General features: G+C 35.1%; 1 protein-coding gene across 2 annotated transcripts in view; it reads right to left on the reverse strand.

Annotated features, from left to right (window-relative positions):
* LOC148952723 (uncharacterized) overlaps window positions 1-24,805 on the reverse strand; it is a 42,315-nt gene continuing 17,510 nt past the window's right edge. For both annotated transcript variants that reach the window (XM_089088055.1, XM_089088056.1), the window contains exons 3-4: window positions 12,343-12,451; window positions 1-8,944 (exon numbers count right to left, since the gene is read on the reverse strand). In XM_089088055.1, coding sequence (XP_088944181.1) covers window positions 8,802-8,944; window positions 12,343-12,451 — 252 coding nt within the window. In that variant the 3' untranslated portion in view covers window positions 1-8,801. The remainder of the gene's footprint in view (window positions 8,945-12,342; window positions 12,452-24,805) is intronic.

A 24,805-nucleotide genomic window follows, 5' to 3' on the forward strand; every position in this document is an offset into this window, starting at 1 on the left:
CTCAAAACGGAACTGACGAAATCACACTTCCAGTTCTCCAACTCGCTCAGCCGCGCGTTGGGTGATGGGGGTGGTGGGTGAATTTCCCCAGCAAATCCGAGGGCTTACTAAGTTACTGGTCAACCTCCCTTACTGCGCAATTTAATACCTCCTGGTCTATAACCAACTACGCAATTAGGAGGACAGGAAATGGAGCCACCAAAATTAAAGGAAAATTAATAATTATTACTAGGGGAAGGAAAATAATTAAGGGGCCAATAGAAAAGAATCTGGGAAGGACATTTATCTGAACAAACTGGGACCGAGGGTTCCAACAAGTTGCAACTAGAACACAGGATAACCTCTCTTGTTGAATGATCGGGTGACAAGAATTTAGCGATCCTTCAGACGTTGGGTCGGATCCTGAAACCAGAAAAGTATAATTAGTATAGACTACTATTGGAGGTTTATCGTGCGGGGTCACCACTTTTAAAGGCAAAAATGGCGCAAAGTTGCTATGCCACTTACTGGAGGGGGAAGATCCCTCTTTGGCCCCAAATTAGTGGGATTTCCGCGGTTACTCCAACGGTTCTGTATACTAACGTGATCGGATGGTCTATGGCCAAATTCAAAGCCAAAGTTTATGGATAATGTTTTCTAACCAACTCTTTTAGATTCGACCTAAGCTGAAAAATTAAAAGAGTACATAGAAAAATCTTACTGTATTAACAATCACGCTGTATAAAAAGAACCGACTAAAAAATGGACACTTCCTCCCAGCCTGCTAGCCGCGTGCCGCGGCGGGGGTTATGAGGGTGGTAATGAATCTTTCCAGCCAATCCTTGGACTTACTAATCTACTGGCCGACCTCCCTAACTGCGCAATTCTGTCCCTCGTGGTCTATTAAGCACGTACGAAGTTAAGATGACTCAAAATGGCGTCAAAAAATAATAGGAAAATTAATATTTAATATTTAAGGAAGGAAAATAATTAAGCGGCCGAAAGAAATAAATCTGGGAGGGACATTTATCTAAAAAAAACTGGGACCAAGGGTTCCAACAACTACCCTGCAAGTTCCCAGATCTTGAAATCTCTACTGGTATATGTCCTGATAACAAGAATTTAGAGACCCCACTCCCCCTCCCAATCCACAACAGAGGTCAGGTCGCATCCGAACAATCGAAGGCACAACTCTCCGAATTTCAGACTGGATCATCCTTAGTGTAAGACCACTAGGATGGGTTTCTGCTACATCAAGAATCCTTTCTGTTTTGCTAGTTTCAGAAACAGTTTTGCTTTCAATATACAATTTCCAGCACGGCATCTCGATATCATTTTTTGTTGATTCTTGATGATCTGTCTAAACCTCTTTTTACGAGTATACCCGAGTTGACATTATACCATTGTCTTTTTCAAGCTTAGAAACTGCTCCGTGCACTCTATTTCTACCATCTCCCCCATCCCTAATTTTCAACCCGTTGATTTCTGAGGCAGCTCTTCAAACAACCTTTTAACTTTTTTAGGCAAGGGGGAATTTGGTTCGTCATGGTGCCCTTTACTTTTTGGCGTTGTCAAGACAGATTTTTCACGGATAGCTTCATTTTCCTCTTTTGGGGAATCTACGTTCTCTAAGAGTTGCATCAAACTGGTTATAAGAGACAAGAGCGTTTGTCTTGCCATTTAGAAAAAGTCTCTTTCTTCCCGGTCTAGCCAGGAAGACCGGAAATGCCAGTGATGGCCGGTCTGGCCCTACCATCACTGATTTCGTGAGCTCTACCCAGTCCCGAAGAATGGCGTACCCGGTTTGGTCCTTCGGGGAAACTTCTTGATTCAAATCACAAACTGCGACGAAGGAACAGCTAGAAAGCGTTGGCAAATATGTATTTTGCTTAGAAGAATCAGTTACCTCTGAAGAACGGGACATATTTTCTTCTTCGTTAATGGTTTCTAAGGCAGGGACGAAAGTGAAATTAACTTCATTCAGCTTGCGAATTTTTGGAATTGCAACCATGGCATCACTTAAGGTTGCTTTGACATCTTCTTTTAGTGTCTTAGACTCCTTCCTCACAACACAGTCACTTGCAGAAAACAGCCTCTAGCCTGACATCTGCCGTGAAGACCCTCTTCCTCACAAACAAGGTCCGATGGGCCAAAATGGCGATTGCGTACAACGGCATACTTCCTTATATAAGTAGTAAAATCGAGTTTTCTCAAAATATCCTTCCGGCCACATTTTGTTAGCCATCCTATTGCCCTGGAAAATCAAACGTAAAATTTAGTGGCTGAAATCTTTGAAATAAATCGAGAAAAGTGAATTATTTCTTGTAGTTCCCCTTTAGAAAAAGGTTTTTAAAATATTTTAGAAATTGTACCGTCTAAGATTATACAGACTCAGCAGTCAAAAATGCCATTTTATTTATTTCCTGGCAAACAAACTGGAAGAATATTCTAGAACAGGAGCTTTTCTAGCGTAAAGCCCTGTGAAATTTTGGATCTGCCACTAAAATGTGTATTTTTCTTTAAATTTGCCTCTCATGCATCTTTGCTAGAAACCAGAAAATTCTAGCTGAACATCTCTGATAGGAGAGAAGGTAGGCTTAAAGAAAAAGATAACACAAGGACCCCAATTTACGGAGACGATCATTTTTCGTGAATCTACTTCTCTCTTAAAAAAAAAATTCATTGTCGCACGAAATCCTACTTTTGGACTGACAGAAGACCCTACTCTTAGAAAAAATAGAAGTGGCAGCATTATATTTATCAATAAGTCAAAAATTACGCCAATTGCACAACTTTCTCCGGAGGTTATGAGGATCTTTCATGAGTTATGAATAAAACAATTTTTTTTGTGCATCTTGGGAGAAACCAAGGGAGAAACATTGGGAGAAACATTGTTATTATGAAAGTAAAGAGTAACATTAAACCCCAAAATGAGCGGAATTTATTCCATATAGGAGGGGACTGCCCTTTCCTCATTCCCGCATCAGCCTCATGGTCGTAGAAACTTCGAAGGATGCTCATTCGATCATATATTGAGTTTTATTCCTTTTTCTATTAGTAGAAAGTTATTGGAGACCAACCAGCCCTTGTCCTAAAACTGCCTGGTCCCTTTCCTACCCCTCAGGACATCTTGAGGTACCTATTTTTAAACTCTCTCTTTGACTGCTAAATTTTGCGTTGGGATATGAGGGTATTTTCTGGAGGAGTATTTTTCAGAGGAGGGGGGGGGGTTAAAGTCTAGATTCATCTTTTGACATACACCGCTTACAGTGAAGGACGATCTAAGAAACTCATTCCAAAATTGTTTCAATCTTGTTTAACAATCGAAGGTGAATAATTTAAATTAGGTGAGCTACATAGCCACTGTCATGAGGAGTATGTGAGGTGGTTTAGGCAACAGAGGGATCCCTGTTTGTGTCTGAAATGTTATTTTTTGAGGAAAAAGTGCTTTTAAAACAATTTCTAAGATGTACTGGCTGAAAAAACTATAATAGAAGTCAGATTTGACAAATTTTGATTTCGGATTGACTTCTGAAATACCTTTTTTCTGCGCTGCCATTGGAAAAGAAAACTACATGACCCCCTCCCCAGATTTTGAAAAATATACCCCCCCCCTCAAACATTTTCATTAGCTGCTGCCACTAGAGATCAGTGGTGCCAATTAGGCGCGTATTTGAACCAAATTTTTAGAAAAACTCATTTTTTTGTATTTTTTGCCAAAAATACTTTTTTTTTTGGAAAATTGAAAAAAATTCTTGACCACGGCCGGTGAAGCAATAACTCACGAAGATCAATTGAACAATAATTTCATATCTACGTTTATAGGAGATTCTATGGATGATGATTGAAATTAGACATACAGATATGTGTAATAAAAAAAAACGGTTTAACTTACGAATTTCTTTTTAATAAGGTAAACTGCAATACAATAAGTCTAGACTGCTTTGGAAAATGTGGAAGACCCTATTGACATATTATACTAGAGCCAGATTAACACTGTTTTCTGATAACCAGATTTTCGTTTAGGAGGGGGAGGGGGTTACAAATGAAAAACAAAGATTTGTTTACATGAATTTTTGTTGCTGTTGCACGTGTTGTCCGAAAAATTTGCTATTTAGCAAACAAAAAAAAAACCTGAAAAGCAATGGTTTGTGATTATTCGCAGCAAGTGTTTCTTTCTAAATTTGGTGGCTCTGAAAAGAGCCTTTGGTTCTATGGATAGGAGGGTATGTAGTTGCAGATAAATCCGGGCTATTGCAGTTATGTTGATAAATCCGGGCTATTGCAGTTGTGTTGATAAATCCGGGCTATTGCAGTTGTGTCGATAAATCCAGCATTTGATCACCACTTACGGGTCCGTTAATTCAGTCCAAAGACGTGTCCAGTCCATTAATCACAGATAATAAAATAGATAAAAAGCACTTTTGTACTGGTCCAAAAGACCATCTCACTGTAAACAGTTCCTTAGACTTTACTCACTGCACTGTCTCTATATTTAAGGTGGTTTCCACATGGAAGACAAAAACTCGATGAGTATTAAACATGCAACAATGTATCTCCAAACAAATACGTTTCCAAACGGAAATAGCTTTGGTTGGGAAATTTCACATCTCTTACTGGAATTCTTATTCCTCAACAATTATTCAAATTCACGAATAACCACATCAAGTTATTACATACTGTAATAGGCCTAGATACAATACATTATAATAAACAGAACTAAGAAAGAATAAACTAACTCCTTTTAACACTTCCTTAGCGACTTCTTCATTCAGCACTTGGAAAAATAATTAACTAAATAATTATTTAAGCGATTTAATTAATCAATTAATCTTGAAGAAATTTGTTTATCCTTAATATTAACATAAAATAAGAGAAGCATAAATCGTGGACTTATAATGGACCCTAATTTCTATTAAGCATTACTATTAGGACTTATTAGTCTTTTTTCTCAATTTCCTTTTTTCCTTTCAACATCCTATTAGTCCTTTTTCCCTTAGCGCCCTATTAATTCTTTTTTTTTCCTTAACATCCTATTAGCCCTTCATTTTTCTTAATGTCATTCTTCACTAACATCGATAATGACGGATTAGGCTAATTTTTAACATTAGAGCTTAAGACACATACTAATATTAAACTAATATTATTCCTGTTACTACTCTTTAACTGGCTTTTTTTCTGCCTTTTTGGCAAGACTAGCAAAAGCATTGGGTAAAGCGGTAGAAATTGTTTTTGGGCTCGTTCCCTTGCCTTTGCACCGCTCACCATGTCCTTTGTGATTGACAACAGGGCCTTTAAACATGAGCAAAGTTTGGCCTTAAACCCAAGCAGTCAAAACTACTTCAAACATTAAGACGATAAACATTGTGGCTTTTGGTATACTATGTAATTGGCTTAATTAGAGGTGGTTAGTTAATCATGGGGAATAACTAATCAAAAATATTTAAATTTACGTTTTGTAAATACGTATGATTGAATATTAAAAAAAGTGTATCTAAATAAATTGGTTATTTCTGTTCAGGATTTCTGGATCCTATCTGCAGTTAATGATTTGTTTGTTTCACAAGCATTGAAATCTATATTTTAAAATAATTTATCAAAAATAAATAAATCAGAGGTATTTAAGCCTCAATTGGTGGAAATTACCCAATCTGATAAACTTTAAGCATGAGTGATGACAAATGAAACGACTAAATACAGATGGTAATGCTTAATGGGATTAGGCTCCATTTTCATAACTTTAGGTCCACACAAAAAAATTACCACAAGGTAATTCGTAAATTTTACCATGAATAATTTTAGTAGCATTTATTTTCATACGAAATTGCCTTTTCCACGTATGATGATGTTACATAGAAGAATATCTCGGTCACCCGACAAAAGTTGAAATTTAGCAGCCAAATAAATTATTTGACAAAGCAAGTAGAATCTTGAAGGTGGTTAACTATGGTTGCTAATTTGGCAATTAAAATAGCCAAATTGTGGAGGTAAAATTATCGAAATGGCAACTAAAATTACCGTGCCTGAATTCATCCTGTGTGAACCTGAGTAATTCATTGAATCTGCCAGATATAGCATCGTCAAAACATTTTTAGCAGAACTAAGAGCTCAAAAAGAAAGGCTTCAAAATGCCAACATAAGTATTTTTAGATCAACTGTGTGAAGCTAAGTCATCAAAATTTGTTAAAACAAATTCAGTTTAAACATTGAAGTAAAAACAAATCGCAGAATTTCGCAAATAAATGTAGAAAACGAACAATTATACCATATTTTTATTTTTGACTTTCATAGAGTATTTAAATGTTGATAACTTGGCTATCACAAAAATCAACATTCAACTAAATCACAGATAGATGCATAATTTCGTATAATTGAACGTTTTCTTCACATCTCCCAAAGTAAAACAATATACATGGAAAATTTAATAGATTCTTAAGTTTTCTTTGCTCATTGTTATTGAAGTAAATGCATTTGTAATATTAGTACCGAGAGAAATAAAGTCGCCGCGTTAACTGATGCATAAAAGGGAGAGTCAAAGAGGTTACAAAGTTGAGGAAACCACATTTCTATGTTGGACTAGGCGTACCTGATACAGGGTTGAAATACCCCGTCTAGTCCAACTGACCTCCTCATGGTATATAAAAAAATTAGCTCTAGAACGCCCTTTCCTCGTGTTCTCGTAAAACAAAAATGAAAGCAAATAATAAAAACAACCCCTTAACGCGTTTAACATGTGATATATATAGCTTAATATTAACCACGCATCTTTTAAAAAACCTCTTTTTTAGCTCTTAGTTGAAGTTTTGCAGTATTTGCTAATTAAACACTCAAAAAACCAACACAACAAAAACACACTCGGCTATTGGCATTACAAAGATGTTAAATAGGTCATAATGGTATTTAAACACACCCTGTTTATAGCTCAAATATTTTTTTTTCAAAATAACTCAATTATTTTCTGCTCCATCATAAGATCTCACAGACGAGCTACGTAAAAGAAACCACCATCATATAACAACTAAGGACTGTTTCAATACAATAGGCACTTGTGCTCAAAACTGAGCTGGTTGTACATGTATCACAGTGTACATTGTGGCAAATTAAGAGACAAAATATAATAATTTATCACTTTTCCTGGCCGAAATTCAAACATTTAACGAGATTTTACCTTCTTTTGAGCCAAATAAAAAACGAAAAAAAAAATGTGCAAATACAGTGCACATAAGCTAGGCGAATCTAAATCGAGCTTGGCTTTAAACTAAGAGTCAATCTTGAGTCAGGTATCAAAAGGTCGTATCTCCATAATTGCAAATTTTCTGAATTTTCGTTTTTGTTTGAAGAGCAAACAAAAACGTTATAATTTATTTCCCCTCTGAGAACTATAAAACAAAAACAGATTGACACGCATTGATTTACGTATCAATCCGTTTTTGTTTTATGGTTATCGGAGGGGAAACAAAAAAATGTGGTTTTTTGTTTGCTCTTCTGAAAATTTACAATTATGGGGATACGACCTATTGATACCCTGATGACGAAATTCTGCTTAACAATTTTTACGCCATAGTCGCGCAGTAATTATTACATTTTGATGTGATGATATTTTCACATGGAAAATAGGATATAAATTCTTTATTTATTGTCATAATTTTTATTAATTTATACCATTACTTTTGTTAATCAAATTTAAGATAAAATTTTTACTTACTTCCTGAAATGCTACTTTATTATCAAAACTGGTCCCAGCATTTAAAAGGGAAGTCTTTACTTTAATGAGTCTAATAAAATAAACCTAAGTTGTCAACAATTAAATTTAATTCGATTTATGAAAGAAAACATAACAGAGACTTGTCCTGTTAATTTATATGCTGCAGAAAGTAAACATGTCGAACAAACATCATACAGAATTTTTTTTTGAATTTCTGTCAATAATTTGAACTAAAACAAAAATCCATGAAATACATCCAAAGGATTGGGTAATAAAGCCTCACTAAGGATGCCTCACTTCTAATTCAGATTCTTTACTAATAACCAGATTTTGGAGCTTTTAAAAAAGATACTTCCCGACATGTTCCCTATCTACGTCTGTTTCATAGACATTACCATTTATTTATATAAAAAAAGTCTGTTTTTAAGGGAAATTATTGCAGAATGGATAAAAGCTCGATTTAAAATACCTAAAGATGAAAAAAGGGTTGATAAACGATGAAAAACGAACAAAAAAGAAGAAAAATTTCAATTAGGAACCTATTTCTATTCACTCACTTAGCCCTGACAAATCGAATTGGTTATGCTAGCAGAAATGAAATCAACGCGTAAAATTCACACCAAAAATCAAGAAGTCCCCAGTACTTCAAAACAATGACTAGTTGACAAAAGGACTGGAGATGACCGTACATAAAACTAAATCACTCATACATGACAAATTTTTGAAGTTTCAATGCTTTGTACCTTGGGCTTTTTTTAGATCATTTTTTTTTAATTAAAGAAACATATAACGAGAAAAAAACGAATATTTTGATTTATGTTTTTGGCAGCCCAAAGTCCAGAGCAAGGTCACTGTTGACTGGAATGTAGCCCAAAACTTTGAATAAGTAATTGGCGATTCTCATCATAGGCAAATAAAAAAAATCAAAACCTTCCGATAAATCATGTAACGCGTTCTAAAACCTTTGAATCCAGAATACAAGTTAAAAAATCATCAATTAACTTGAAACACCAATTGAGATCAAAACACCCAACTTAAAAGTCAGCATTGCCACATATGACACTAATGCAATGTCTAACTTGACGATACTGAATAGGACATGAGGGTGAGATGGTCTTTATTTTTCAATGCCAAGTAACTTCTTAAGTCCTAGCTCCATAACTTCACGCCGCTGAGACGTTGCGGCTGGGTTGGCAGGAATCCAAGAAACAGGGGGCATTGGCAAAACTCTTGGACTTGGTGGCTCATCAAATCTGGCACCTGAAAAAAGATACAAAATATTATTCCGTCACTCCTCACGAATTCATGAGAGTGTAAAAAATAGTGCACGTAATCTTCATTGCATGCACTGAAGAGGGGGGGGGGATTTTCACGAGGACATACCTTGCGAAAAGCTATGATAAAACAATAAAATAAATTTATTTTTGACCATTTGTCCCCTTGTCTACTCATTCCGCTCCCCGCCCCCTACGTGCAAGTACAAATTTTACATATTATGAAATAAAAATTCAAATTTTCGTGTATTTTTTTTATTCAGATGTAAGTTAATATAAAATTAGACAACCAAAAAAAACGCAGGTTTTGGAAAATAAATGGAGGTTTAAAAAAAAACATGGCGCAACTTTGAGTTAGTAATAAAAATAAACAGGAAGAACAATTGCATTTTTTATTATAATATATTGTTTTATTATTATAATTGCATTTTTTATCATAATTATTATGACTAAATATTGGGTATATATGGGTATTATGACTAAATATTGCACTTTTCCCCCGTTTCTTTCACCCTGGCGGCCAGGCCCGGATACAGAGCGATTGGGCCCAATCGGGGCCCACGTTTGAAAGGGGGCCACGCGCTGCCATCAAAATGGGTTTTTTCGAAATTGTGGAATATTCTTAACAATTCCAGTAAGCGTTACCTTTGCAGAGAGATCATTTTCCAGGCTGAAACAAATAAAAAATTATCTGGTATAAACAATGAATCAGAAAAGATTAAACAGTTTAGGAATTATGTCGAGTGAATGTAAGAGACGGAAGGAAATTAGATTTTGAGACAGTTTTAGAAGATTTTACAGAACAAAACCTAGAAACATGTAAATTCAGTTATTCATATTTTCTAATGTAAATTTCAAAAGGCATTTTCAGCAGTTTCAAAATATCTAGAGGGAAAAAGCGTAAATTTACGTAAACTCAAACTGAGGATAAAAAAGAACAAGAGGACAAAAACCTGAGCTCAAAATAAGCAAACTTGAGCATCAATTGAGGCCAGATAAAGACAACAACCTGAGAGATGTAAATACAAGGGTGAAAATGAACAACCTGGACCATCAAAAGTGACAAGACAAATCTGAGCAGCTAAGGCAAGGGACATTGAAAGAATGTCTTAAGCAATGATTAACGAAAAATTAAGAACAAAGAAATATACTGTTAAAAGATAAGTGGCAGCGAGAATTACAACAGATCAAAAATGAAGAACAAAGAAACGTGTGATTAGAAGATATAGGACAGCAAAAACAAAGAAATATGCAATTAGGAGATAAGTTGCAGTGAGTATTAAAAACAACAGCGGGAATCAAAACGTGTCAAAAATGAAAGTAAAGAGCAAAGAATTGTAGGGTTATCAGACACACGAAAGCAGGTATCAGAACGTGTCAAAAATTAAAGTGAAGGACAAAGAATTGCGCTGTTAGAGGACATGGGACAGCGAGAATCAGAATGACTCAAAAATGAATGTGAAGAAGAAAGAAATTTTACGTTAGAAGAACAACACCATAACAATCTTCAACACTAACTAAATGTGGCACAAAACCAAGTAAAAATTCTACAAAGAGGCCGCGAACTATGCAAGTGTTAATTACAAGTGATTGGGACCCTTCAACTTTGTATGTATTCACTGCGGAGTCCTCCATTTTCCCGCATGAAAAGTAGCCAACAAAGGTAATTCATTTGAGGGTTGCTGCCTGCTTGGTCGAACTGCATTCCTACCTCCATAATTCCCAAATAAATCAGTTTGGCCTGTTATAAAGCATCACTTAGGCCTACTATCTAAAGAGTTCCACAGACAAGTACGAAACTTAAATTCATGTTTTGCTTTAGCTTCATTCAACGTAAGCGATGATTAGATTATCAATAGCCGTAATTTTTCAGCTTCAAAATAGCTGGACAAATTTATCCCAAAATCAATTTGGTGGCACATCCATCAGAAACCCCTGAAGGTGATTTTGAACCACATCCATATCCCCAAATCTACTTTTTAGAACCCGATGAAGCTGCTAAAGAGCACCTTGAACATCCTTTAGATCATGGGATCTCTTGTAACCCAATGGATCTCTTGGAAGAAATATTGCGAACACTAACAACTATGCTAAATGTTACAAGAAAATGCGAAAAGTGGAGGATGATTTAAATCAACCTGTTGCTTCACTAGGGCAATAGCCTCGGATAAAAGACAAGTGAAAATGACAATCAATATTTGAAAGCAATACTTACAATATTCTTCCACGAAAATTTTTCCAATAGGACCCCACACCTAGTTGATCCGGCCCTGCTGGTGGTGCTTACTACAAGGGCATACCCTTAAAATAAATAATCTTATTTCTTTCCCTAAAAACGTGGCGTACTAATCTTAATTTTTCTAAACACCATTTATAGTGTTCCTTCATTGAGATTTTAGTTCGTTTTTTTAATTGCATGATCTGTCCTTTTGACAAGCATTGCAAGTTTGGGAATGTTTTTTTGTGAAAACCTTGTCTTATTATACCCCTATTGATAGACCCAATAATTTGGCTCTGATAACACCAGGGAGGGCTTTCTCAAATTCAAACAAGAAAAAAACACACCCAGACAAACAGATCCAAACGAGGGTGCTTAGTTAGAGCTAGTTTTAAAACACACCCAGGAAGTGACAGGTTGGCCCCATCGCCCAGTTCAGTCTCAACTCAGTGGCGGATCCAGGGGGAATGTAGTCTAAAGTAGTGTATTTACTTAATTAACGCAAGTTTGCGTTAATTAAACTTGCTCCTAACGCAGGTTTATCGGATCAACCTATCCCCCCCTTCCTAAAAAAAAAATTCTGGATCCGCCCCTGTCTCAACTGGTGTAATGGCTGGTCTTAATTAACAAACAACATGATTAAGGATTTCTCATTTTCGGACAATAATATGAATAAGATTAATAGCACTAATAACGCTAAAAGCAGAACCCCCCACTATTTTTCTTATTCGACTTACATTAAAACAATACACTGATACAGGTTCAGGATTACTATTGATTGAACGTTGAGTAGGGCGTGGCCTCTTTTAATCTTAGTTCCATTTAATTCGACCCTCTTCAACTGACCCCCCCTTCAAATCAACCCCTGTTAAACTCAAGCTTTGTTCCAATCAACGCTTGTTCATCTGAACCCTAATTTAACTCCAACTCTTGCAACAGATTAAGTTGAATGTTTTCTTATATGGAATGGGGCTATATTGCACAGGAGTTGAACTGCATGGGGTTGAGTTATACGCACGCCCCACTATTTACGTATAAGCTTCCACAAGTTTAGAAGCATAAATGATCCTTGTTATACTAATTAGGACGATGGTGAACATGGGGAACTTAATCACTACTGTTCTGCAATGTGAAATGCAAAACAAATAAATTAAGTGGTATCTTACCAGCATATGATATATCCTTGTTAAAAGGAGAGTACGATCGGGGACTACCTGAACTCTCAGACCAGCTTGGGATCCTTCGGGGTGGGGTACGATAACCTTCAGAATTGGCCTGAAAAAGAAAAAAAATATTATCTATAAGCCTTCAAGCATACAAAAGGTAAAAAAAAAGTGTAAGAGCACTGCTTACATATATATATACGTACATATATATATATATATATAGACCCCGGCGCCGCGCCGGCGGATCGACCGAACGCCGCCGACGAGAGGCCCGGTCGAACGCCGCCGAAGTGTCGTAACGCCGCCGGCGCACCGCAGGCACGCCACCGCCGGCAGAGACGGCGGCGTTTGGTCGACTTTAAATTATTTTTGCGTCAGGTCTGTACTGTGTTAACTATAATGTCGGAGCTTTTCATTCTCGTGTGGCTTAGTATTTCAATTTTCCTGATGAAAAATCAGGCGTGGGTTGCACTATCCCCGAATATTTGGGTGTTTCCTTGAAAATGAATGTGTCACCCTGAAAAAAAAATTGTTTCCCGAATCCCCGAAAATCACCCAATCACGATGCCACCCCTAGCGATTTATCACCAGTGACTTTCCCTGCCAAAAATTACTTTGCATACCATAATTCTTTACTATTCTCTTGTTCATTAATTTTCGTCTCTTGTTACTTTGCATAAAAACCAGACAGATGCAATATGCAATTGCAAATATTGCAATATACACAGTTCTTCACATGTTGACAAAAAAAGTATCGCCTTTATGAAATGAGTTTAAATTATTTTTAATGCAGTTTCCCAATCGCTATTTCTTACATCATTCATAGTCAAGAGTTTTATTTTCAAGCTGAATAGAATTATAGAACGCATTCACTACTATACAGCTTCAGCCTTTTGTTGGATTTTGAAATTGATAGCCGACAGATTGTTTCTACAGCTGAATTTTAAGTTTGCAGATTTTTTTTTCTGTTTTTAGATAATATTTTCTTAATGTTTAGTACTCAATTATTAAACGCCTGATAGAAAATACAATCTTCTTTCTGGAACATTTTTACCCCCTCCCCCCCCCCAAAAAAAACAACCTTCGCCTGAGACAAAATTTAGCTATAGACTAAGCTATGTACAAGGTTGGGGAATTAAAGATTGAACCGGAAGTTACCCCAAAAATATAATTCATAAATAAATTGTAAATTATTGCCTATAGGGGAGGGGGATAGGGGGCTATCATTTTTAAATGATAATACATCTTTTTTTATTGAAAGCAAGGATGCCAAAAAGATAATTATTTTTTTCTTTTAAAGTGGAGACAGAAGAAAATGATATCAAATGCCTTGGGAAACAATTGAAATATTGTGATAGACCCAGGGTCCCCCATTAGGACTTGTTCACTGTCTTGAGTATTTTTCAATTTATCATAGGCTACTGGCCTTATTTGGCTTATGTGTGCGCTCCCTTTTAATTAGATTCTTTGGATCTTATCGAGTGCCATTGCGAATCTATCACTCAGTTTTCCAATAATTTGAGGTATATCTAAATAATTTCGACATTTTTGTTGTTGTCTTTGTACCCCTTTACTTATACCCTCGATTTTTTTTTCAAGGAACACTAAGCTGTTTAACGTTATTTTGCGTGTTTGTTTGAACCGTATAGTGACCTAGTTAATTATTAAGTAAATTATTATTCTAATGAAAGCTGAGACGGTATCCTATCAAGGTGGTATCCAGAGGGGGAGGGGGTAGGGAGGTATTACATTTAAATGATAATAGCTCGAAATTTTATTTATTGAAAGAAGGGATCCCAAAAAGTTGATTTTTTTTTAATTTAAAGCAGAGACGGCATCCTATCAAGGTGGTATCCAGAGGGGGGTATTGAGCTATCATATTTAAATGATAATATCTCAATTTTTTTTAAGCAGGGGTGCCAATGACTTAATTATTTTTTTTTATTTAAAGCCCAGACGGTATTCTGTCAAGATGTTATACAGAGGAGTGCATTGGGAGTTATTATATTTAATTGATAGTATTTTGATTTTTTTTTTTATTGAAAGCAGGGATGACGAAAAGTTGACAAAAAATTAACAATATTTCGTGAGTTATCCTTGATACAGCACTTGCATGGTTTTATCGTCCAAAGGGAAACGGACATCCGTTTTTTTTTTCTATTGATGAAACGGGTTTACTTTGAAAACATTCATTCATATGTACCAGGTAGATTCACACTAAAACGAATTGGTGTGACGAAAGCTATATCGACATCCCCACCAAACGTTGCGCTCGAGTAACAATGGCGCAGAGGAGTCTTTGACAGTCTTATGACCTCAGGGTACTAGATGTTGCAACGTTCTTACGTATCTACAGTGGTTTAGAAAATTCGATCACCCCACAAATGAAACATTTGGAATATTATAACACTTTTTTCAAAGCTTTGAAGAAAAGCAAAAAAATCTAAATACGCCTAACTACGCTTGAAAGCTATTTTAAAAAGAAACTCTTTGGAGATTTCCATGGAAATGTCCATAGCAGAAGCTTTGAGTCTGGGTGGGGATCAAACAGGAGTCTTATAGTATTTTGACCACAGGTGACTTATTGTTGCAACTTTCTTAAATTTGGTAATTCTTGTGAGCATTTGGAAATCAAAGCTTAAACTCAATAACTGATACTAAGTGTCCTAACATTTTGCTTGGATTAAAAGTGACGAACTAGGATGAAAATTTCAACTTCTTCCTGGAGCTACTCCAGTCTGCATATTGTTTCATTTAATTACATTTTAATTTTTTCATTTTTGATGAGCTTTTCATTTTTTACCTAAGAAATTAGCTGGCACTTCACTTTTCTTCATAGCGAATAAACAATTAAGTGTTTTTTGTGTCATTGTAATTGAAGTATTCTCATGTGAAGTGTTTATAATGTAATTTTCAATTTGATAAATCTACTCCTTTTAGTTGCAGTTTATAATTTGACTGATATTAGGTATTTATCAGTTTATAATTTCGAATGAATCCCCAAAAGAAAAAATGAATAATATCCAAAAGAGCAGTCAAAACCAATGAAAAAGCAGCAGTTCAGCCTTAGCCTACATGACATATTCTATAAAGAAGCCAAAAAAAACTTTAAAATGTATTTTTTTTTAAATTGTTATTAAAAACCAGTTTTTAATACAAGAAGGCTTTAGGAATCCAAAAGAGCCAAAAAAAAAAACATTCAATATCAAAGTCGCCCATTTTAACTGTTTTAAAGGTGCCAAAATAGATATAGGCAAAGGGCATTATGAAAAAATTAAGCTTCTAAGTTCAAAGTTATATTCAAAGTTTTTACAAAGATAAATAACGAATTTTGTGATACGGTATTTGAAGTTTATATGCAGTAATGCTCGATGAAAAAAACTACTAATTTTGATAATTATTTATGTTAAGAATACATAGCTAATAGATACTTCAACTACTCGTATTATGCAAGGGTTCTGAAACGCCACGGCCGTTTCGTTTCTACCACATTTATACTTCTCTTTATGAATAACGAAGGAGACCAGTTCCCGCCAGCGACTTGTGAATTTTTGAACTCATGAATAGGCTTGAATCTGTTGTAAATTTAAGCTGTGATTTGAGAAAGACTAATGAAAACATTAATGTTTGCGGTCAACACTGATCGCGTCGGCGGCGCGCCGCCGACATCTTACCGACGGTGCGCCGCCGGCGTCCTACCGGCGGCGCGGCGTGCTGTTTTTGGCCCCGCCGCCGCCGGTCTTCCCTTATCGGCGCGGCGCCAGGGTCTATATATATATATATATATATATATATATATATATATATATATATATATCAGTTTTTATAATATATTTATAAATATAATATTATATTTATAGTATAATTAATATAATATATATATATATATATATATATATATATATATATATATATATATATATATATATATATATATATATATAATAAGTACAAAATTCCGAAAAAAAATTGATATCTGATTTAATTAGTCTGAAATGTTATAGGATTAAAACTATAAGTCGTAATAAACGAACAATTTTTTTCCAAAGTTAAAGCTCTTTCCCTCCATCCACTTATAAGCTAGCAATGTTTTTTCCCTAAGTTAAAGGTCTTTCCCTCCATCCACTTGTAAGCTAGCAGTTTTTACTAGGATGGCGGAACAGAATTGTTGACTAACAATTCGCTGAAATGAAATAATTGGACAGGGTATCCAAAAATTCAAAATTTTGAACTGAAAAGCCAGTATTTTGCAGTAGGCATCAAGACATGGCTAATTGTAGGAAGAAGGCCAATACAGATAGTCTGAGTAATTGAGAAACAAAAATGTTTAAATGACACGGGTAAATGGTGGGAGCACAGTTCATATAATTAGCAGTATGATCATTCTCTATCTCACCCATTATAAAAACCCGGACCGGGGTGCGAGTGCTCCGGAAAACGTTTTTGCAGATATAAACATAGGCGAAGTCAGATTAGCGGGAATGCAGGTTAGTCTGTTTCCGATTGTTTCCATCAAATTGCATTGAAACAATCGGAAACAGACTAACCCGCATTCCCGCTAATGCAGAAATAAGTGGGAGGAGCTTTTTGTTCGCACCGAGAACGAAGACCAGAAATGATCTGCGATAAGCTTACTGGTATATTCTGTCTACTGTGGGTGGGAGTAAGTATGACTCTCTTATTGGACAAGTACGTGTGTGTTAGTTTTTGGAAAGGCTGCCTAGAGTCTCAAGCAGGTTCACCAAAATTTTAAATTTGACATAGGACCATTATATTGCCTGGAATGAGAGTTCTAACTTGAAAGTGAATCCCTAAAACTTGAAAGTTTTAGGAATTGTTTGCGGGTATAAGGGGCTCTCAAGGAAAACAAAATGGTGAATACGTTTGGTAAGCCAGAATTTGTGTAATAGATTTGTCAACAAATATTAGCAGTCCTGAATTTTCCATTAAAATTTGAAGCATAGAATCTCGCCATCCTGCTTTGCTATAATATTTGGTTCTTGAATATTGCAACTTAAAATTATCTAAGTGATTTGATCTGTAAGAGACATTTTCTTACATCTGTTTTGACATACAAGCTTCCTGGCAAACAAAAATAGGATTTTCATGCCAAACACTTTTACATATATTAAATTTTTCATATGATTATCATCATTATATATATATATATATATATATATATATATATATATATATATATATATATATATATATATATATATATATATATATATATATATATATATATATATATATATATATATATATATATATATATATGTCACAAAACGGTTTTAATTTGACTGCCACTAATCAATGAAAAATGGGACTTGTCTTTTTATATTGGAATAAGTGGTTGGTTAAAGGCCCATCCACAATAAGATTTTCCTGATACCGAGATTTAGCAAACACTAATTTGACCCAAACAGATTTGTCATAGAATTTTGTGATCGGCTGAAATCAACACTAGCTTGGTAAATCTTGGTAGAGATGAAATCTCATGGTGAATGGGACATAAGCACTGAAAGTAGGGATTCCTGACTCCCAGAGACAGTATATGAAGGACGTCACAAGAAGAAGCGCAGATGAGGGCGAACGAAGGCAGTATGGCCTGGACACGACAAGTGTGGAGCTGTCTCTTCAACCACAGTCAGAGGACATCAAGACTGCAGCTCAGTTCTGAAATGACTGATAAGCCCCCCCCCCCCCTCAAATGCCTTGATCATAGTTTAAAGCTTATTTTCTTTGACTAAGTTTTGAAGACCCAATTTCTAGAATTTGATTACGATTTGGTATAAACCTAGAATTGGGACTACTGAGAAGCAGGGGCGTTACGAAGGTGGGGGGAAGGGTCGCAACCCCCAAGAAAAAAAGTTGGCCGAAGGCGAAAATTTCGGCAAAAATTTTGGAAAATCAGCAGAATTTTAGCAAGATTCTATATTTCTGCAGAAAATTCGGTATAAATCAGGTAGCGATTCGGTAAAATTAACAAAGATCGTCTCACAATAAAATGAGTTTCGGGACGCCCCTGCTGAGAAGAAAACATGTTAAGAAAGAATTATTTCTTCATAATATGTATTAAAATTGTAGTCAACAGATTTTGAAAGCGATTCCACTATACTTTACCACCAACTCTCCCTAGTGTGCAAATATATATCCCAAATTACATATTTCCCATGCATTTTGCTAAGCGTCACTGTTGTCTCAAACCATGTACCCATAAATTGAATAAACTCTGACGAAATCAAGAACCCAAAACACATTGAAAATATACTTCTTAGGCTATATATTTGCACATAAGGGAGAGGGGTATAGTATAATTGCTTTCAAAATTTGTTGACTACAATTTTTATACAGATTACAAAGTAAGAATTGTTTTCTTACCATTTTTCCTTCTCAATATTCCCAATTCTAGGCTAATGCCTGGGATTCTAAGCCTTATTGGAACTCCCTGGTCAAACTTGAATTTTCCTCAATTCTTTAAAAATTGTATAAACCAGGATTTAGGAAAGTTATGACCCTCTAAACACTTTACTTTGGCATTCTATGCGATCTATTTCTGAAAGTTTTATTTGTATACTAAAAAGTTTTGTCAAAAATCACCAAAGGTCGGTACCCGTCAAAGGGTTCATCAAGAGGGTCCTGACCTTTAACAATCTGTGTTATAAAAGTGAAACCTTGCAAAATAAATATTCTGCTTAAATTAAGTACAAAAAAATTGTTTTCAGATTCACAACTTTGCTAAATCCCAATTTATAATGTTATAAACATATTTAAATACCTTGCTTAAATTTTGAAAAAAAACCTTAATATGGCTTAAAATTTTACTCAAATGACAGGAATTACATTGTAAGAAATAAAGCCAGAGAAAAAGAAAATCATAACTGAAAATTAAGGTAAAATGTTGTTTTGTCAAAATTTCAATACATAGACCTGGCATGTAAGCAAATTTCAGGACCTGTTAAAATTCTACTTCAGCTACTTTTGGTAAGCTTTCAGGGATGGGTCTACAAGCTAAAGTATATCTCAGGAAGGGATATTCAAGTACCTACCTCCACTCCTTCTCCCTCTAGAAGGTCCTGGCCTTTGAAATTTATGTGTTATAAAAGTGAAACCTTGCAAAATAGATCTTCTGCTTAAATGAAGTACAACAAAATTGTTTTCAGCTTCATAACTTTGCTCAATCCTAATTTATAAAGTTTTAAAGATATGTAAATACATTTCCTAAATTTTGAAGAAAAAAAACACATTGATTTGGCTTAAATTCTACTCAAATAACAGGAATTGCATTTTCAGAACTAAAGCCAGAGATAAAATGAAACTGATAACTGAAAATTAAGGTAAAATGTTTTGTCAAAATTTGCATAGGTAGACCTGTCATTTAAGAAAATTTCAGGACCCTCTAGAGGGAGGAGTAGAAGTAGATACTTCAAAATACCTTCCCAGGACATGCATTAGCCTGTAGACCCATCCCTGGAAGTTTTATTTTCCTAACCTAACCCCTTTCCAAGATAGTCAAAAGTAGCAAAAGTAAAATTTTACCATGAGTTTTTTAGTTCACATTTAACTTTATAGTACTTTTAGAATACCTTAATGATACCAAATGGCTCATTTTTTGTTTTTATTGTCATTTTCGCTTGATTTTGGAAAATTGGCTCCAACTTTGTCCCCCCCCCCAGAATTTTGACGAAATTACGCCACTGATTTATTTGCGTCACAAATAAATTTTGCGCTTACCCCTAATGTGCAGATATATATCCCTGAATTGGTATATTGCCTATAAGGGTGAGGGTGAAACTTTTTTCCGACGCAATGAGTTTTAAATTTGGATTCAGGATACAAATCTGGGTAAATATTTACCAAATCATATTATTGAATACACCACTAAAGTGAATATACCATTCGATGCCTTTTTTTATGCTGATTACGAATATAATAATCATTTCTATCGGAAATAAATTTTAGCCTCCCCCCTAACCTAACCCCCACCCTCATATGTGCAAATATATATCCTGAATGACATATATAGGGGGGGGCTAAAATTCATTTCCGATAGAAATGATTATTATATTCGTAATCAGCATAAAAAAGGCATCGAATGGTATATTCACTTTAGTGGTGTATTCAATAATATGATTTGGTAAATATTTACCAAAGTCTGACTATAGAGGTTGATTAGTCCGTTAATATAAACATTACCCATCTAGCTGTGGCGGATCCAGGGGAGGGGGCGTCCCCCCTAAAATAGTCTAAATTAGTGTAATTTACTGAATTAACGCAAGTTTACATCAGAAATAAAATTTACCCCCTAATGTGCAAATATATATCCTGAATTGGTATGGGCCTAGGCCTATACAGAGGGTGGGATAAAATTCATTTCCGACAAAAATGATTATTATATTTGGAAAGAGCATAAAAAAGGCATCGAGTGGTATGTTTACTTTATTCGTAAGTCAATAATATGATTTACGAAAATTTTACCAAGCTTGCGTTAATTAAACTTGCTCCTAACGCAAGTTTTTCATATCAACCTATTTTTCCCCCCCCCTCAAAAAAAAATCCTGGATCCGCCACTGCCATCTAGAGACATGTTACCCAGAAAATAATGCAACACGGTCAGTCAAAGACCAACTCAAGTTGCTGACTCAAAACATACTTCCATAACAAAATAAAATTGAAACCTACCGGACTGGAAGCCCCCGAACTTCTTTCACCATCAGACAACTTATTCAATCCATTCAAAAACATGATGTTCTTTTCTAGCGTAGCCACCACTATTATTAGTAAAAGGAAAATTAATGTTTTTACTTCCAAATCAATATTGCATCTGGGGCCAACGATTTCTCTTTAACATTAACAAAGAAGTCCTTGAATCAAAACATTTGACGTAACAAAGGAGCGAGTACTGCGCATTAGCCAAGAAAAACCGGTTTATTTTTAAAAGCCTGCGTGAGACTGCCATCAAACTATTATTTCTAAATGAAAGAATTTTATTTTTATCAGAAAAAATGACAAAAAAAAGTACATTGGGGTTTTAGAGGGTAAATTACGATTTTGGTACTCCTGTACTAAACGGACTCTTTTATATACTGCTAGTTTGGTTAGTGTTGATGAAATTAAATAGGATAAATATGTTATAGTTTAAAAACAAATTTGGGCTATATATTTGCACATTAGGGAGGGTGGGAGTGTGTAAAGCTTAGCATATATCATTACGTAACCTAACCTAGGTACCCCCCCTAAACCCCCCCAAAAAGTTTAAATATCCTATACGCAATGAAAATTACGCTATATATTGCATTACCCAATAGCGGTGTCTTGAATTAACCCGTCAAAAACAGATTCTTCGTGACTGGTTTCCATTGCAGTATATAAAAGAGTCCGTTTAGTACAGGAGTACCATGTTTTTTTTAATACGGTCACGGCATTTGTAATAAATGGCCTACCATGTAGACCGAATCGAGTGGGCATTTGAAGTTGCACATGCCCCCCTCCCAGAAGGTGGAAAGTTACACTAAATAGAGCGTCAAAGGTGCGAAACATACCAATGGGGAAGCCAAATTTTTATCAGTGCCCCCCAAAAACATTAATTCTTTATCCGCCCCTGTATTCAGAGAAACTTTTATTTTTAAAATTGGACTTGCACAAACTTAAAGCCTATATAAAATTTCAGTACGGCTTTGGAGGATAAACTACAGTGTCTTTAATACAAATATGGTATTTTTCAAAACCAATGGCCTATCCTTGCAAATGAAATTTTAGAATTTTATAAGGATATTTTTTTTTTTTTTTTTTTTTTAAGTAACAATGGGTTTATTTAAAAAAAAAAAATATATATACATCATCGATTCCCTGAAGCAATGCTTGTGCGAATTTACATTTGGGCGAAGTTCGTTTACTTTCATGTTCGTTTACTTTCATGCTCTAAATGTGATAGTATTTTGACAAATCTAATAACTAAAAAAATTCATAGTGGCGTTCTAGAAATTTCCGCGAATTTACATTTGGGCGAAGTTCGTTTACTTTCATGTCTAGTCCTCATCATTAGGGAGGTTTCTGAACCTCCCGTTTGTATAACGTTTTACGTAATAAGGTAAAACGTTATACAAAATAACGTTTAGAAACTAAATAAAAATATATTATTAATAGAGCATTTATTGCAGTTATAAGACCACATAAACCTTAGTTTTTACAAAGTTTTGTAGGAGGGGGGGGGTGATATTTGATAGGCTAGACCACCAAATGGCTATTTTAAAAACTACTTGCCAACGATATCTGTTTTATACCCGGTAATTAAAAAAAGGCTACGCACGCTCCTCCTCTATCCTAATCTATTCAAAACCTCCCTCTATACACCCTCCCAAGAAATTCCCACTTCCCTTAAATCTTTGCTTACACATCCTCTCACCCGAATCGCGGACGACCTGCTTTACGTCTAGCCCTAGATGGTTGGCAATCCATCATCCTTCATCCGCAAAACGTGCCCTAGCCATCTAAACTTTTTTCTCGTTATAGCCTTAGAAAGCGACATTGAACAACATTTTTCGTTCAGCCTACTTACTAAAGCATTACCAAAGCATGCCAGTACAGGAGGGAATTCTCTAAAAGGTCCAACTTTTTCATATAATTAACCTATTTTGGGAGTTTAGACGAACTTGCCCCCTCCAAATGAATTTTTATTTACGTCCCTTCCCAGCATATTTTGAATTAATTTTCATATTTCCAGCGTATACATGATATGTGTACCATAAAAAGATAATACCCTAATGCTAAAAAAAAAAGAATAAGTATAAATAAATAAAACCTAACCAGGAACGTATCCAGGACTTTTTTAGGGGGGTATTTTACAAAACATTTTTTTTCGTTTTTTTTGCAAAAAAAAAACTTTAATCTAAATCCAAATAAAATCCTAGTTAAGCGGAATTTCTAGTGGCAAGCAGAACAGATCCGAAGGACGACTTTTGAAGCCTTGTACTCCCACCCCTTATCCCAATCCCCAAATAAATGTTGGCTTTGTGGGCCTATGCTCTAAATGTGATAGTATTTTGACAAATCTAATAACTAAAAAAATTCATAGTGGCGTTCTAGAAATTTCCGCGAATTTACATTTGGGAGAAGTTCGTTTACTTTCATGTCTAGTCCTCATCATTAGGGAGGTTTCTGAACCTCCCGTTTGTATAACGTTTTACGTAATAAGGTAAAACGTTATACAAAATAGCGTACAGAAATTGAGGTTTCTAAATTTATTTTGAGCTCGTCTCCCGCTAACTCTAAATGAGGCAGCAACTTTAAAAGCTAATAAAAAAGTTCTTTTTCACTGATTATTATTTTGTTCATTATAAATATCAGAATAAATTTAGATAAGATCTAATCGACGTGGTATATTTAAGTAGAAAGAAAGTTAATATCAATTAGTGACCTAGTTTCGTAACTTAACCTAGTTTTCGGTGAAGCTGCAGGTGATAGGTCTTTTTGGGTACTACTGTATTAAGCGCACTCTTTTATGGAAACCAGTCACGAAGAAACTGGTTTTTGAAGGGTTAATTTAAGACACCGCTATAGGGTAATACAATGTATAGCGTGGTTTTCATTGTGTATACAATATTTAAACTGTTGTTTTTGGGTTTAGGGGGAAAGGTACCTAGGTCAGGTTAGGTTACGTGATAATATATACTATGCTTTACCTCCGTTGAAAGAGCAAAATTATCTATGAATAAATTTTACATGATAGGCTTTACTGTGCTTAGCTAAACAGAATATTGAAGCTCATCAACTTAAAAATGATTTAAGCCCAACATTGAAATAATTACCATGATTATTTGAAATATATTCCATTGCACACTTAAATCCTGAACATGCAGTCCAAAACTTGCAAGTCTTATTAATTCATTAAATGACTTTATTTAATTGACTTAACAGCTTTATTTGGAAATACAAATTATCTTTAGAATCCTGAAGTTCTTGCAGTTTGATAAATTACGCAAGAGCACTGAGCTTCTTACGTATTAAGTTACAGCTGAGCAATGTGTCGTGAGTACATAGAATAGCGTAAAAGATCAGAGACCAAAAATCAGTACGGAGGATTTTTACCTTATTTTACATCACTATCATCATTTAAGGTTACCGTAAAAGAACAAGGTGAGCGCAATAGCGTATAACGGTATTCCTGAAACCTCCCTATTAAGAGTTCATTGATCCTAGCAGTTACTCAATCGTTGCCCAGTGAATTGGATTCTACAATAAAAGTTGCAAGTCTCCAAAAAGACTTTAATTGAAATTAAGATAAAGGGCGTAAGAATAAATAACGTAACTTACATATTTGGTACAATCATTCCAACTTATCTTCCAAGAACATTATGAAACCGGCAAAAATCCCTTTTCAAATTTAACCCCCTAACTTATAAAGACGTTCAGTTATGAGGTTCGTAAATTATTTGAATAATAAACTTTGTTCTTTAGACAC

Source organism: Artemia sp. Qi Xiang Cuo, chromosome 4 (genome assembly GCF_049724085.1).
Source record: "Artemia sp. Qi Xiang Cuo chromosome 4, ASM4972408v1, whole genome shotgun sequence".
NCBI lineage: Eukaryota > Metazoa > Arthropoda > Branchiopoda > Anostraca > Artemiidae > Artemia > Artemia sp. Qi Xiang Cuo.